General features: G+C 38.0%; 1 protein-coding gene across 3 annotated transcripts in view; it reads right to left on the reverse strand.

Annotated features, from left to right (window-relative positions):
* Positions 1-15,365, reverse strand: part of SKIC3 (SKI3 subunit of superkiller complex) — a 51,372-nt gene that overhangs the window by 24,393 nt on the left and 11,614 nt on the right. For 2 of the 3 annotated variants that reach the window (XM_065656291.1, XM_065656289.1), the window contains exons 11-26: positions 14,412-14,513; positions 11,435-11,568; positions 10,710-10,796; positions 10,517-10,620; positions 10,279-10,405; positions 8,925-9,104; positions 7,989-8,113; positions 7,300-7,553; positions 4,842-4,944; positions 3,895-4,071; positions 2,822-2,966; positions 2,581-2,659; positions 2,393-2,454; positions 2,214-2,270; positions 1,065-1,133; positions 29-103 (exon numbers count right to left, since the gene is read on the reverse strand). In XM_065656291.1, the coding sequence (XP_065512363.1) occupies positions 29-103; positions 1,065-1,133; positions 2,214-2,270; positions 2,393-2,454; positions 2,581-2,659; positions 2,822-2,966; positions 3,895-4,071; positions 4,842-4,944; positions 7,300-7,553; positions 7,989-8,113; positions 8,925-9,104; positions 10,279-10,405; positions 10,517-10,620; positions 10,710-10,796; positions 11,435-11,568; positions 14,412-14,513 (1,880 nt within the window). The remainder of the gene's footprint in view (positions 1-28; positions 104-1,064; positions 1,134-2,213; positions 2,271-2,392; positions 2,455-2,580; positions 2,660-2,821; positions 2,967-3,894; positions 4,072-4,841; positions 4,945-7,299; positions 7,554-7,988; positions 8,114-8,924; positions 9,105-10,278; positions 10,406-10,516; positions 10,621-10,709; positions 10,797-11,434; positions 11,569-14,411; positions 14,514-15,365) is intronic. The other variant, XM_065656290.1, reaches the window with a different exon arrangement.

Raw genomic sequence — 15,365 nt, forward strand, 5'->3', positions numbered from 1 at the left:
TTCAGCAGAATATAACTGTTATACTTACATGCATACCGAGTTCAGTTGTGTGCCTGAAGAGATCCATAGTATCATAGCTGCCTACCTTTTCTGCAACAAAAGCCTACAGAGAAGCAAGAGTTGCTGCGGTCAAGTACTTTAACAATAATGACACTGACAAGAAATTCAGCACACGTTCCTTCAGGCACATCTTAGGCATTTAGCATGAAGACACTTTCTTTTCCTCATACTCCCCAAGAAACATCAGTTTCAATGACAAAGTTAACACAACTAAAGGGAGCAGAAGCAGTTTCTACTGCATAAAGCTTACGGTCTGCTTCTGCTGCTTTACATTCTTCAGATGTTGTGTGTGTTAGCACAACTTAAACCAGTATCTGACAGGAGGTGGATTTCAACATGTGATGGTGCTAGTTCTCCCCTAGAATCCAGTTTCAATAGATACCATTAGCAGGTCAGCAGCATGGGATTATGAAAAGGACATTTAATGATCATAAAAGTATGAGTCACAAGTATTTCTACTGTTCACGGACAGCTTAGATACCAGTGGGAGCACATCCAGCCCTCAGTGGCAGGGAGATGAAGAGACCTCCCAGGAAATAAGAACTGCTTTTGTCCCAGGTATATGAGAGACATGCTCTTTTTAATGCTGATGTTAGAAGCAGGGGCTGAGAAGAGAGTTAAGTATTGCCATATAATGAGCTAGAGGTGCAGACAAAGCTGAAATAACTAGCACCATATGAAGATGGTTCTTTGTTGACAATGCCCAATAAAAAGCTTCAGAGCACAAACAGTGATTGTTTATTAACAGCTACTTTCTTAGAGAACTCACAAGATCAGACAGAAAAACATCACATAAAGATATTTGATGAATGTAGCTTCCGTCGTGTTACCACTATGGAAACAAAGTGTCCCACCCACCCTCAGGGAAACAGAAGCTCCCTTTACTTAAAACATTCAGTTTTCAGGACCATGCTTAAATGTCAACTATTAGGATGGAAACCAAGCCCTCTCTCTGACTAAAAACTGGTTTTGGTGGAGAGTACTATGATGTTTCATCATCTTACCTGTCCAATCCAACACAGTAAGTAAGAAGGGTCCAGAGACTGGGCTATCTTGAAGGCTTCATGAGCTTGCTGTAGAACCAAAGACAACAGTCTATTGTATTTTCTGGCATGGTAACAGAGCACTTTTGAGTACTCACAGGTATCAACATGCAGTAGTATTGGAAGAGATTTCACAGGCAAAATCAGGTCACTACTAAAAACAATGCTGTCCCATACAGAACAATGCATTGCCCAGAGAAATAAACCAGTTTAGTCTTATTAAAAAAAAAAAAGTCTTTACAAGATCGAAGTTCCCCTCCCTTCCAAATAAATTTCCTTCTTAAAACAGTTCATCAGCTAGATTACCTCTTGGAATAATTATTAGTTTAACATCTGACTCTTGGAGGATCCAGTTTGGGAAATTTGCTTTTCCTCCATGCAAACAAGTTAAACACATTCTAGAAATGGTAAAACTGATTACTACCCATAAATTATCTTTTCCCTATGGATTGCTTATATTTAGAGTTCCTCCCTCAACATGGCATGAGGTGAAAAAAATCTTGGCATTACTAGTTTTAGCAGTAAGCAGTCTGCAGTATCAAGTTATTTTTATTAAAAATAATTCTGACAATCACATTTCCAATGAAACAAAATTTCTGTAATTCTGACCAGCAAATAGGACAGAATGTAGTTTTAGCTGCATGAGAACTCTGGAGTTAAGACATACTCTAATTTTTCCCCAGAGAAACTCTGAAGGTTACACAGAATTACAGTAAATCATATGACATACTGATGAGCAGAAATTAGCTACCTATGGGAAACTCAAAGTTTAGTTTGTGACTTAGTTAAAAGATTTATTGGTTAAACCTGGTGTGCATTGGTTTGCTTATCTACTTCTCAGTCGTTCCAAATACTTTTAATTCCCTACAGTTACTTGGACAGCAACCTCACCAATTCAGAAGTAGTTCACTTATCCCCACCAGAATAAATATTTGGCATTTGTGTGCCTCAAGTAAGGTACAGATGTCAATTCTGTATCAGTCAAAGGAAATGCATTTCTTGAATCTGAGAGCGATGCTCTTCACTGTTTGCCCATGCTCCCACCCCCATACACGCCCTTAAAAAAAAAATTAGAGGGAAACAGTATCTGAGGATGGGAAAGAGAGTTACCTCAATGTTTCCAGTTACCAGATACAAAACCCCCAAGTTAGTCCAGGCAACAACATTCTAGACAGAACAAATAAAGTTAAAACCAATGTATTATTGCTATATTCAAAAATAACAGTGCATCAGGAGAAAAAGTTTTAAATGCCCACTTGAAACAGATGGCAGCTGCCTACAGCACTTACAATTTGCTCAGCTTGAACAGATTTGATGAACGAATGTTGAGCAAGAGCATAATTCCCAATAGCTGGAGGGGAAAAAAAAAAAAAGAAAAAAAGGAGACCTAGAATCTAACTGAATTTCATAAACATCATTAGTCAAGTTGCCTTCAGTTTAGGATATTATGGAGCTAGGGGTTTTGATGAAGACTTACCACTACAGGAAGCGACTACACCAAGTGCATTCCAATAAAGATGATTTTTGCTGTCAAGCCTCACAGCTTTTTTGATACACTGGAAAATGAAATGTGGAATATCACCAGAAGAGCAAAAACTAAGACTTTATTCACTTACTTAATCAGAGATGTAAGTTTTATTGAGGACAGAGATGGTATGCAGACAAGCATAAATACCAATTTAAATTTTAAAGAATGTAACAGGAAAAACAGGCAATACCTGTAAAGACTTCTCTAGCAGTTCACTGATCTCATTTGTGTCAGTGCCCACTGCTGTGAGGTGCTCTGCTTGTCGATAATAATTTATTCCAAGATCACACCATATGCTAGGCAGAGCCATCAATTTTAAAGCTCTGCCATAACACCTACAGAAACATGAATCACAGAAGCATTATTCCAAGGCTCCCTACAAGATGAGCAAAAAGCTGAAAAAAACATTCAAAAGAGCGCTTAAAAACCTAAACCAAGCAAACATGCATAAATACAAACAAAACCAGACAAGAGTGGAAAGCAAACAACAACTAACTGATTTTCATTCAGACAGTTATCGTCACAGAATCTACCCTGGTCTAAAGGCAGTCTGTAGTGCCCACCACTTGTGAAGCCACAGATGTGCATTAAATCAGAGTTAGGTCAGTTGCAATATGCATGTTTTTACTTACAACAAGCATCAATCATTTTTACAGTTAATTGGACTTCCCCTAGGAAATATCTGACTTCATATATCGTCACTGAGATTTATTAAGCAGCTGCATTCCCTGCCTTACAGGGCCAAATGCACAAAGCTCAGAACGAGTCACAGAAGAGGCTATAGAAATACTACATATATTTTCTACATCATGAGCTTCCAGGCCCAGAAACAAAGAATTCCTTCTTCTAGTGTACTCGAGACCCCATACTTAGAGCAAGAATTCATGAGACTTTTATAAGAAAGAAGTACAGACATAAAGCTTAAAGTATTATCCTGGACTTCAGTAGTCCTGGGAAAATTGTATTTAAAGAGGTGCAATTTGTTGAATGACAGTCAGGATGTAGCCATGCTCTGGAGACAGAAACAAGGAGAAGAGCAGCTGCTCCATGAAGTGTTGACAGCCACTCTGGCAATCAAGGAAACGTACTCTGAAATGAGCAGTGCGGTTTGGAAGAAGCACAACACTCTATTTATCACCTCATTTATCTTTGCTCAATATGCAGGTGTTGACAGATCAGCATGTCTTTCATTTTCTAGAAATGGTCTAGAATACTTGAGAGTCTCAGGCTGCATAGAAGCTCTTGGTAATAAAAAATTGTTACCTTCCTCCCAGTATGAGCAGCTCACTTTTCTCCAGCATCTGTTTGTCTGCATTTTTACCCAGAAGGGATCCTTGAACTTGAACATTCACTTTGGTTGGTGAAATAACATGCACGCTAGTACAGGTATCTCCCAGCAGTTTCCAGAGGCAAGATACATCAGGACGGTGCTTTGTTGCCCTGTAATCAATGATACAGAAAACCCACACAACACCCATTCAGACACTTCAATATTCTTTTCGGAAAGAAAATTCACCACTTTGAAGAGTGGCACAAACTCAAATTTAATTTACCAAAGAGCTGCTTCCTATTAAAGGTAAAGGTTTAAAAGCTCAAAAATAGTCAAAAAAAGAGAAACTATGAAATGCCAATGTGCCCCTACTTTGTTGGGACCAAGAGTCAGTTCTGAAAATTAGCCATTCCTTATCAACATGTCAGCTGACTACACCCACTATTGCATTTCAGAGCACTGTCATGTTATATTACTAGACATGACTCCTCTGCAGAAACCTGATGGACCTTCTCCCGTAACAGCAGCTATACCTAGGTTTAATTTAGGACACTAAAGCATTTTGTATGAAATGCAAAAAAAAAAGATTGAGGGAGGGAAGGAACAATTTCCTCTCATTCACCATTTTTGGTAGAAATCCCCTCCTCCCAGTCCCATATATACAAGAGGACTGCTGGAGAGAACTGTGTGTCATTTCACACTTGTGTTATAATCGAGTTACTCTTTAAACAGAAAAAACAAAACTCTCTGATTACAATTCATTCAAGCAGCCTAAATCCAGAATATATTATTCAAACCACTTTCAACACGTACATTCTTCTAGATCAGAAGCCTGATCCATTTGGTTCAGTTTAACTGAAATCCTCAAACACTTAACTCTTACTCTTCTGCCTGTCAACCCACAATCCCAATGTAAATTAAACAAATATTTAGTACTAACCTTGTAAAAAATTCAAGAGCCAGTTCTATGTAATCCACTGCCTTCCTATCAAGATAGTCATCAAGGGCTGCTCTTGACAGCATGAGATAGCACTCACCAAGTCCTGAAAAGAAAATATCCTCTGTGAAGGCAGATGGCTTTATGATCTGCTTGATAAAGGAGGTGGGGTGGGAACGTGGAAGCCTGCTCAGTGTTCTGCTTGATATAAAGATTTATACCCTGGACATGTTACGCTAAAATACACAGTGGCTTTTCTGCTCTTCTTTTAATCAATCCTGTCAAGTGTGAACCGTGGAATATTGAATATTAAAATAAACCTAATTAATTATAAAACCCAAAACGTTTAAGCTTTGAGTTTGTTCTTTCAGTTCACAATGGTCAAAAATCACTGCCAAAACACAAAAAGAAGAAAGAATGTCAAGGCAGGCAAATGGGGGAGTCTTCTTTGAAGACAACTTAAAACCAACATTATTGAGTCCCGTTTATGTAAGAATATACTTCAGGTGGAAATAAATCCAACTGTTAAACAGGAACTGCATCTAATGCCACAACTTCTAGCATTTTGGAACTAACAAGGTAACTGCTTGGTTTATACTTTTGCTGGCACCAGCAGTGATTCTGTCTGGCAGCAGGTCCTTGGCTATGACAACCATTCATTCTCAGAATTATTTTCACAGTTCTGAAGCTACATTCCTCACGCTATCGTACCCCGTACCTATACTAAACCACTAATCAGAGTAGTCATGTTTTGCAAGCATCTTTATCTTTCCCCATTAGGTATTTGTCTTGACCACATAGAAGTCCCAAGATCATGAGACTCTCAGATATCAAGAAGCTCTGTAATCTAAAACCAAAACTGATTCTGTTCTCCAAAGTTATTCATCAAATGATATACTAGAGCAGAGGCAGAATAAACAGATAATGCAATAACACAAAAATAAAATATATCTAGAAGATGCATTCAAGTGACACTGGTATAGTTTCCTTTCGCCTACTAGGAGACTATGCTTCCAACAACTCAATTCAGGAACCGACCAGAACAATACCAAAAGTACACTGATCTATGTTTCAGAGAGTTTTAAGAAAGGTCACAAAAGATAGCGTTACCAGACGAAACACTAAACAGTCTCTAAGAATGTAAAGACTGTTTTGAGACTTAAAGTAGGAACTAGAGTTAACAACTCAGAGATTAGAATGAGAGGGATAATAAGAGACGACTTGGGAGATTTAAGAAAATACTAAGTATAGAGGCAACCGAAGAGGGGGGCAAACCTTGATACTGCGTGCTTATTTCCTCTCTATGCATCTTATTCCAGGTAATGCTGTCAACTGTCACCTCCAGACACTAAAAAAAGCCATAAACACATGCACATTTCTATACAACACCTTTGCAAACTGCTGCTGCAGTTAGCTGTTGCCCTCCTGTCCAACGAGTAAAACTGCCTGTCTGCAATACTCACCAACTCCATCATGGAGCTTTTGCCATGTCACTTTAGTCTGGCAAACTCCAAGCAACAAAATTATACAGAAGGAGGTAGAGGGACAACCACCCTGTCACCCTTTCAGATGAAAAACTTCCTGTTGAATAGTAACCCAACAGTTCTGACTTACAAGAATCAGGTTATGTTCACTCAAAAATCAAAAGGCCTTACATACAACAAAAGAACACTGTATAACTTAAAAATTCATACCAGTACCAAGCAGCAAATAGCATCTATTTCAGATGGATGTACAGGTGAGAACGACTGAAGACTAAGTGGCAGGGAGAATGTGAATCAAACAGTTATTCATTGGCTATCAAAATGTTATACGTTCCCAATATTATATGTCCTGAGAACCACAGTTCTATCACCAGAAAGGAGTTCCAGTTTCCCCACTTATCTCTGCTCCCAGCTATATACTCAAGGCTTCTATCTGTTGCCACCTCTAACACTTGTGAGACCTCCTGGGATACTTTACTGGTATTTTTCATCACTTGAAGAAGCTCAGAGGGTTCTGAATCACCAGGGCTAACACAAAAAGTGAGGAACTCATGGTCAGGAGCAGAAGAAGATTAGTATACCCCAGCTCTTTGAAATGTCAGCCTGACTCCATTGCCTGTTGAGCCAGTGTTTCACTGCTCAGGTGATGCGACAGCACCGCTAGCTGGCTTCCCCTATTTATACTCCATTCTTCTACCCATTTGGCCTGGTAGCTACACAGGAATAATTAGCTTTCATACTTACTTGAAAGAGAAATAATCACTCTCCTACATCATGATTTAAGAGCTCTTCCGATATTTGCAGCCTACTACACACTCGCTTTCATGCAGGTGACCACAGTGCTCAACACACCCAAAACCCAACTCTACCCTTCCCTGCAGGACAACCTCGATACACCAAGAACCTCTCCACAAGACTGAAGTCCTACAGTGTGCAGAGGGAGAAAGGGTTAACGCTTTCAAATTCAGACATATTACCTTTCAGTGCAGGCACATAGTCTTCTGTCTTCTTCAAGATTTCCTTATAGGTAGCTATAGCATTTTCGTATTTGCCTAGAATCTGCTCAATTGCTGCAGCTCTGTAAATGCTGTACACAAGGCCTGGGTTCAGCTCACTTGCTCTTCTGAAAGATTTTAGAGCTGTTGCATAGCTACCTCTGCTCAAGTAAGCCTCCCCCAGAGACTCCCAGCAGTTGGAATCCTTTGGATCAGCCCTGAGAGCTGCCTGCAAACTGAAGATATCAAGATATAAATTTATTTAAATAAAAGGTGATATAAGTTAATATAAACAAATTATTTCCTTGCATTATATATTCTCAGGACACAAACACATAATTATAGAGAACTTTTAAGCATAACACAGTAGTGTTTCCATCTTCAGAGTACATCATACAAGGTTAGCTGTTATACCTAATCTTGGCTCATTATTCAGTTCTATACTGTGCTTGTCTATGACAAGCCTGTCACCAGGCTTGTTAGTACAGAACCTGCTATGCAGAAAAGACTACACTGCGCTAATTCTGGAACCAAAGATAGAGACAGCTTGCTCAGACCCATTTCCTATTGTTTACAAGCCATTCTATAATCAGCTAACTTATTTTCAAAACTTGCTAAGATAAAAAACCATTTTATTGGGATTTACAGAAACCGACCACTAGTTCTCTTACTCAGCCACTGCTTTTGATGGCTGATCAGTTCTCAGGTAGTAAAGTCCACGATGAAGCCAGGCCCATTTTGCTGTACCAGGACTCGCTTTTTGAGTTACCTCATTCAGGATGGACAGAGCAGTGTCCTAACAAAGCATCAAAAATGACAGGTTAGTAAACATATATTTGTGTAAAGAACAAGGTTCTTGTTAAAGAAGAATACGACTAATCCAGCAAACCATTAAACTGTCTAATCTCTTAATTACTGTAATGAAGAAATGTTACAGGGGCTTTTAAAGCTGGCAGGTTGAGTGGCAGATTAGAGGAGGAAACTAACACATTGAAAGAGATGATTATTTTTTATGTACCTGTCTTTGCAAATAGACAGTAACTTCCTACAGTTTTGTAGACTTTTTAAATTTATTTTTTTAAACTACAGAATGATACAAGTATTTGCAGCAAGTCAGATACTTAGACTGACTTTCCAGGTGTTCCAATGGAGTCTGTCAAAGTATGGGTTGCTTTCTTGCTCTATAGTATCATAGGCTAAGAACTTTTTATACAGTGCAATATAAGAAATATTTTTAAAATGTTCTGATGACTTTGTATGCTTTTCCTGAAAGCAGCAAGGCGGAGGATGGAGAAAAGAAGTGGCAAAGGTAAATATAAAACCAAAACTAACTTCCTTTTCATGTTTCCTACTGAAAAAATCCTTAATCTAAATCACATATGCGATGACTATGCTTAGTTCTCCTATGCTTCTCCCCAGATAGATGTAATTTGGAATTGAAGCATGAAATTGAAGCAGGTCCAACTATGAAAGCTGCTAGGCAAAGACAGAACATCTGTTTTCAGATCTTATTCTCAAACATAGAGAAAATCTGAAGTGATCCCTCAAAGAGCAGTATTAACAGAAGAACAAAAGAGCAGTAATCCAAAATCCTGAATGTACAATACCATGTCTCCAAGTTCCACACTTAAGTCTACAGCTGCTGTTCCAGATTCTTCATCAGTTCCATCCAGCTCAAAAGCCTTTTTATAGCAACCACGAGCTCTACTTTTGTCGCCAGCAACATCTCTGTAGTAGTTACCTAAATAACAAAAGACACTTCCCAAGTAGCTGTCCAATTTTGCAGCCTATAAGGAAATATGAACACAATATAAGACAGCATTTTGAAGGATTATACTGATGGACAGGTCCAGTGAAAACTACTTGTTCAATCTCTGCTTATCAACTTATTTAAGCTCCTTCTGCAACATATCTGAGTAGTCAAACATATTTTAAGATTTCAGAGATTACATGACCTTTAAATATTTGCAGAAACTGCTACAAACCTTGTGAAACAAAGCATTTTGCACATGAAGTACCAACAAGTTACTTGTGCTAGGAGAAAACAATTCCTTGCTGCATCCCATCATTTTAATATCCTACTCTATTTCAATCCTTATGCTCACACTCTTACCTTATTACACCACAATTAACTTCAGTCTTTTCTGAAGTTTAAGTTTCTTTTTAGATACACTTGGCAGATTTGTTTATACTTAGGACACCCACAACCCCCAAGCAGCAGAAAACAGCTTTGATAACAATAAAAACAAAAGCTCACATAAAATGGTTTAGAACCAAAAGTATTGTTCACTTCAACTACATTCTCCAGTACATTCTGCTGTTATTGAAGTGAAAACAGTAGGCAATTATTTGAGTTGCCAACGCCTATCATAAAGTTATATTGTGAGTTTACAATGTCCAGAGTCTTATTTTGTATATTTCCATGTTCCCAATACAGATGTCAGACTATATCTTTGGATTCACATTCTTAAGTATGTTCAGAGAAAAAGCCAGAACCACCAAACCCCAAAGGTCAGGGAAAGTATATTAATTGTGGAGCTTTGCGGACTTACTTCCCTGGACAGACATTGAAACTCTAACGCCATTCTCATATTTTTTCCTTCCTCACTTTTTTTTCCAATTTGAATTTTGCCCTCTCGATTTCAAAATGTTTTCAAGTATCTACACTGGTCATCCAGAGACATTGACTTCATAGCCCTCAAGGGGAAAAGATCATGAGAATCACCACTACATTCAGCTAAATCAAAGGCCTCAAGAATTAGGTGAGAAGAGGAAAACAAAAGCAGGGAGATTCCAGGTAACTGCACAGCTCCCTGCAATGCCTTTTTGCACAATTTACAGGGTCTGAAGAGTTGTGAATGGTAACAAGCAGAGTATTCAAGTCTGCCATTTCAGTCAGTGTTATTTTCTGTATTTGGTTTCTCACACTAATTCTACATGAATACTTAAAGCAGCCTTTACCTTCAAGAACTGAGTGAGTGCTTTTCCTTTGTCTTTCTTTGTCTCATCACTCATGAACCAGTATGTGAGTCCCAGGTACTGATGATACTCTGCAGTTTCAGCCTTTCTTTCAATAGCATTTAAGAAACTAAATAAAAGGAACAGAGCTCAGATCAGACAAACTCTCAAGATCTGCAGAACAGTATATTCTATTCTCCCTGACCTTTCCCTGTTAGAGGAAAGAAAAAAATAAATCTACCTTCTTTCTGCCTGTTCATAGTTCTTCTGGGAGTAATGGATGAAACCCTCTAGAGCATGGGACTCGGCGAGATCAGGGTGGGACAACAGAAGCTCTTGTGAGATCTGCAAAAGGATGCAATTTTTCCCTAGTTATTTTGTCTATGAAACCAAGAATTCCACTTAGCTTACAGGAATGAAAATACAGCACTAACCTTGGAAGCTTGATCCAATAAACCTTTGTTTAGATAAGCCTGACCTCTGACAGCTAAAACTACCGGATCACTGCTTGCATCCACGATCTAGAAAAACAAATAACGGGCATGACCAGGTTATTCTCTCCCCAGATGAAGAAAACAAGAGTGTCAAAATCAGGCAGACTGCATAAAGACAAGAAAACATTTAGACAGAATACCCTTGGGAAGCTTCAGAATAATTTTGACGAAGGTAGGAGATCACAGAACTTAAGAACAAAGGTACAGAAGTCTAAACAGTGAAGAATGAAACTGTGAGACAAAAAACAAGGGAAGCAAATTCTGCTTAAAGTTTAACCATTCAATCGTAAAGCAATATGCCCTTGTTCACGACTAATAACAAGTGAATGAAGGACAGGGGGAGTAGGATTAGAATAATAATCCAAATTAAGATGAACAACAGCCATAGAACTAGCAAGAATGCAGCAGCACTGAGCAAGACCAGACTAGGTCAAAAGTGATGGCTTCTAAGATTAGAATTTTGAGTGAAAAAGAGTTGTAGCAAAAGCTGAAAAACAGAGAAGAACAGTGTGTTACACTGTAATTGGCAAGTGTTATCTAAACCACACAGAATGTAAAAAGGAGGCAAAGGTACAAACATACAGCTTGAGCTTTTAGTACAGAAAGATGAGAGCACTTTTAAAAATAAAATAAGAAAAAATATACATGTTAGTCAATGAAAATACCTGCTCAAGTGCTTTAATGGCTTCTTCTGCAGCATCAGCATCAGCTATTTTAATCAAAGCCTCTGCTTTCAACCGAAGGATAAGGTTCTTCCACTGAAGACTGGGACCCTCAGGAGTTCCAAGAGCCTCAAGAGCTGTTGACAAGAGAAAAGTTTTGTCAAGCAAAAGTAGAAAAAGGAACAACAAAGAGCACCACTGTTCCTGATATTTTTAAAATCTTGTTAATTACAATTTTTCAGTCTAATAGAACACCACTTAATGGAACATTTTTTTGACTGCTCTCCCCCATGCTGAAGGAATTGGTCTGTAAAATTTCTATCCATTCACGTTTAAAAGTTAAATCAATCTAAGAAAGGTCCTTTCAGACATGTGGCAAGACTGATTGCTTTCTAGCTGCTGGCCTTATAATTGGAATGCTACATTTTTCCGGTCTATGTTCTGAAGAAACAGTGACCTTTCAATAAAACAGTTGCTTTACACTTCAGTGTTTAGAGAAAAAAATATTAGTGAAATGCGGGATTTAACTCTGTGCCTGTGCAAAGGTAACTTTGTACTTTTTTAGGCAGTATTGATTACTTCTCCAATATACAGTATAATCTCGCCCCAGAGAATGAGGGCATCTCTGTTGAGCTTCAGCATTCTCCAAAGCCAGGAACTTTCTGAATAACTCAATTAGCTATCTTTATGTTCACATACAATGAACTTTTTTCTGACTTGATACAGTCAGTAAAACAGGCCAAGCATAAAGCAATCCTTCTCCAAAATTCTCTCAGACTTCACACTTTCTTTGGACTCAGGGAAAGTTCCTGCAAGGCTTAATTTACGCCTAACATTGAGAAAAAAAAAAAACCCTCATTTTGTTTGTTCTGAGCCTACCAGCTTTTAGTTGCATTTGGTACTAAACAGACCTTGCATAGGAAAACAAATCCCTTGATCTTCATTCACAGATTTCAAAATCATCTCTTCTCCAGGTTGGAAAAGGACTTTACAGACTATTTACTTGTTCTGATATGCTGCATTGTCCATATATTTTATCATCCTTTTTAGTAGTCTATTAACTTCTACTATTATTTTGAGAAGGAGCAGATGGGTATCAAAACTGCACACAAAATTCACCATGCCGCTAAAGTTCTTAAAGCAAATAGATGTGGGTGCCCTGTTTCACTAACTGTCCCTTTCCCCATAATTCCTAATATTTGACCTGCTTGTAAAGAACGGAAGAGGAAAGAAAAAAAATGAAGAATTTTTTGGTATCTACTTCAACAAGACTGGAGGATAGCTTCATGAGAACATTTCTTCCCACAACTGCATGATTTTTCACTTACGACTATGGAATTTTATTAATTATTTTAACACCTAGTTACCCACTCTGGTAATCTCATTTTAGAGTTTTTCAGCCTACTTTGAATGGCAGCAAACATTATAACCTTATTACTCAATATTCATAAAGGACTAGAAAAGAGGATGAACAACACAGGTACCAGTGAAAGTGTCAGGGAGACATTCCAGACTGAAAATAACCATCATTACTATACTGTGCCCTAGCTTTTAACTTATTTAAAACTGACAAAACCACTCAATGCTACAACACTACTTATTAAACCAAGGCTGCTCAGTTTCTTTAACAGTCTTGTAAGACATCAGTTACAATCTGGAAATCAGAGTAGACTATATCACAACTCCTTCACCCATGTGCTCATAAACTCCTTCAAGAAGTTCTAAAAAACCAACTTTACTTCACAAAAGCCATGCTGGCTATCCTCCAGAATAACATTTCTACATAAATTTCCTAATTCTGTTCTTTCAGCGTCAACTAATCTAACCACTACACATATCAGACTTGTTGGTGGTTTGCTTGATCTTTCCTAAAACCCTTTTTAAAGGTCAGGGTCACAGTATCTACCTTCAAGCATTTGGGTGCCAAGACAGTTTAAGCAAGCAGTTACATAAACCACTCAGTACTTCAGCAATTTCATCTTTATGTTTCTTAGTCACCTTCTAGGTCAATATCTCATAGTTCCTTGATATTAGTTTTACTTGTCTTGTTTTGTAGCAACTTCTATTAATTCTGTAACCAGACAAGTTGTTTGATGAATTCCCTGAAAAGGGTCATGGTGTACATGGTGTAGAAGTCACCTTGAGCTCTTCCACACTGAACACAGATGGGAAAACAACATGTCATTTTCATTCTTTCTGCAACACATTTCTTTTTACCTACTTTGTTCTGTTTTCACATTTCCTCCACCAAAGCTTATAGGCCTTTTGAATCTCCTTCGCTGGCAAGTACTTCCTCTTGCTTTTAATAATTTCCCATGACTATTTAGCCAGGTCTGCATACTTTTACCTCTTCAAGTCTTTATTGAGAAGTTTTTCATTGCATTTGTCCCTGTCAGAAAAAAGTCCACTTTGGCTGGTCCCTTCAATTATACCCATCAGATAATGGCTCTATTTGATACGCATCACTAGATCATAGGAACTGCCCTCATTCCCAGCTTGCATGGATGAAGATTTACACTGAGGTTTCTTAAGATGTACTTGTACTATGCAACATTTCTGCGTTTTATGTTAACTTGACTAAAATCTTATCTTTTAAGTCTAAATATGAAGTCTATGATACTGAAAATTTGTGACACCTGCTGTTGTGGTTTCAGGCAATTCTCTGCTGTTTGGCAGAGTTGGTCAACCAGCAGCTGAAGAAGCACATCAGAACATGCAAATCTTTTAAATATTAACCATCAGACAGCTTTCTGGTTCTAATCAGCCAAATAATTTCTCTTTTCCTGAGACTAAGCAGCACAAGGTGCTTTTCAGCTGTCATAAACCAAGAGAAGCAGGGGACACCAGCACAACCTGTGAGACTGCAAAAATCAAAGGACTGACTGCTGCTAACTCAGACCTACCACGCAAAGGGTACACTGGCTGAATTACATAAAGCAGTGAAGCCCTGAAGTTGCTTTTACAATTAGCAGACAGTTACCTTGATTGCAGGACTGGACAGCATCCCTGTGTTTGTGAATTTTCATCTGTGCCTCTGCCAGATAATGCCATGCTGCTGGACACTGGCTAGTCTTCTGCAAACCTAGTAAGAGTTTAAAAAAAGCAATAAAAAAAGGCTGCAAAGACACTGTAGCTGGCAGATGCTGTACTGCCATATAATGCCAAACACATTATCAATCAGATAATAAGACTTGCAGTTATTTTTTTCTTTGAGTCTTATTTTAAGCTGTTTTAGACATACGGGCCTTCATGCAGTAAGGCAAAGACTAAGAGGTAGGTAAGCTTCCGTTAGGCTTAATTTTGCGTATAAGATTACATATACAGAAAATAAAAAGGGGAAAAAGAAGTGAGGAAATATACAACACTAGTTTAAGGTGCATTTTGGTTTCTAAAAGAAAAAAGCCCTTCACTTTGACCAGACATTAACATCAGCAGCCTGTAGATTGCTTTATAAAGTTTCCCTTAGAAATCAGAAAAAAGCCAATAGAACTTCAAGACAGTAAAAAAATGATGGCAAGAGTGTTTCACTGAAACTTCCTGATAAACTTGCCTTAAGTAGAGATTCAGTAATAAAAATGAATTTGATTCTTCTGAGATTATATATATGTATATATATAAAACTACTAAATAATGCCTTGAAGCTTCAATGCCTAAGATGCAAACATTTGGCTTACTGGAGGAGACATTATTTCCAAGCTTTATAAATTTCTAGCGATACCAACTGCCTTATCCTTTGTGTTCTCCCCTTCATGAGCTGAGTATTGCATGTAAAAGTGAAAATAAATAAATAAAATAATTTGAGAGATGTCTCTTTTGCCAAAACCAGGATGTATGTGTTGTCAAAACATCCAATGACCATTTGAGCTAGAAGAATTCACTTTCCACGGAAGACTTTTTCCTCTTAAGCACCTGAAATGTTTATTTTGGATTTTAG

This window comes from Caloenas nicobarica, chromosome Z (assembly GCF_036013445.1).
Source record: "Caloenas nicobarica isolate bCalNic1 chromosome Z, bCalNic1.hap1, whole genome shotgun sequence".
Taxonomy (NCBI): Eukaryota; Metazoa; Chordata; class Aves; order Columbiformes; family Columbidae; genus Caloenas; species Caloenas nicobarica.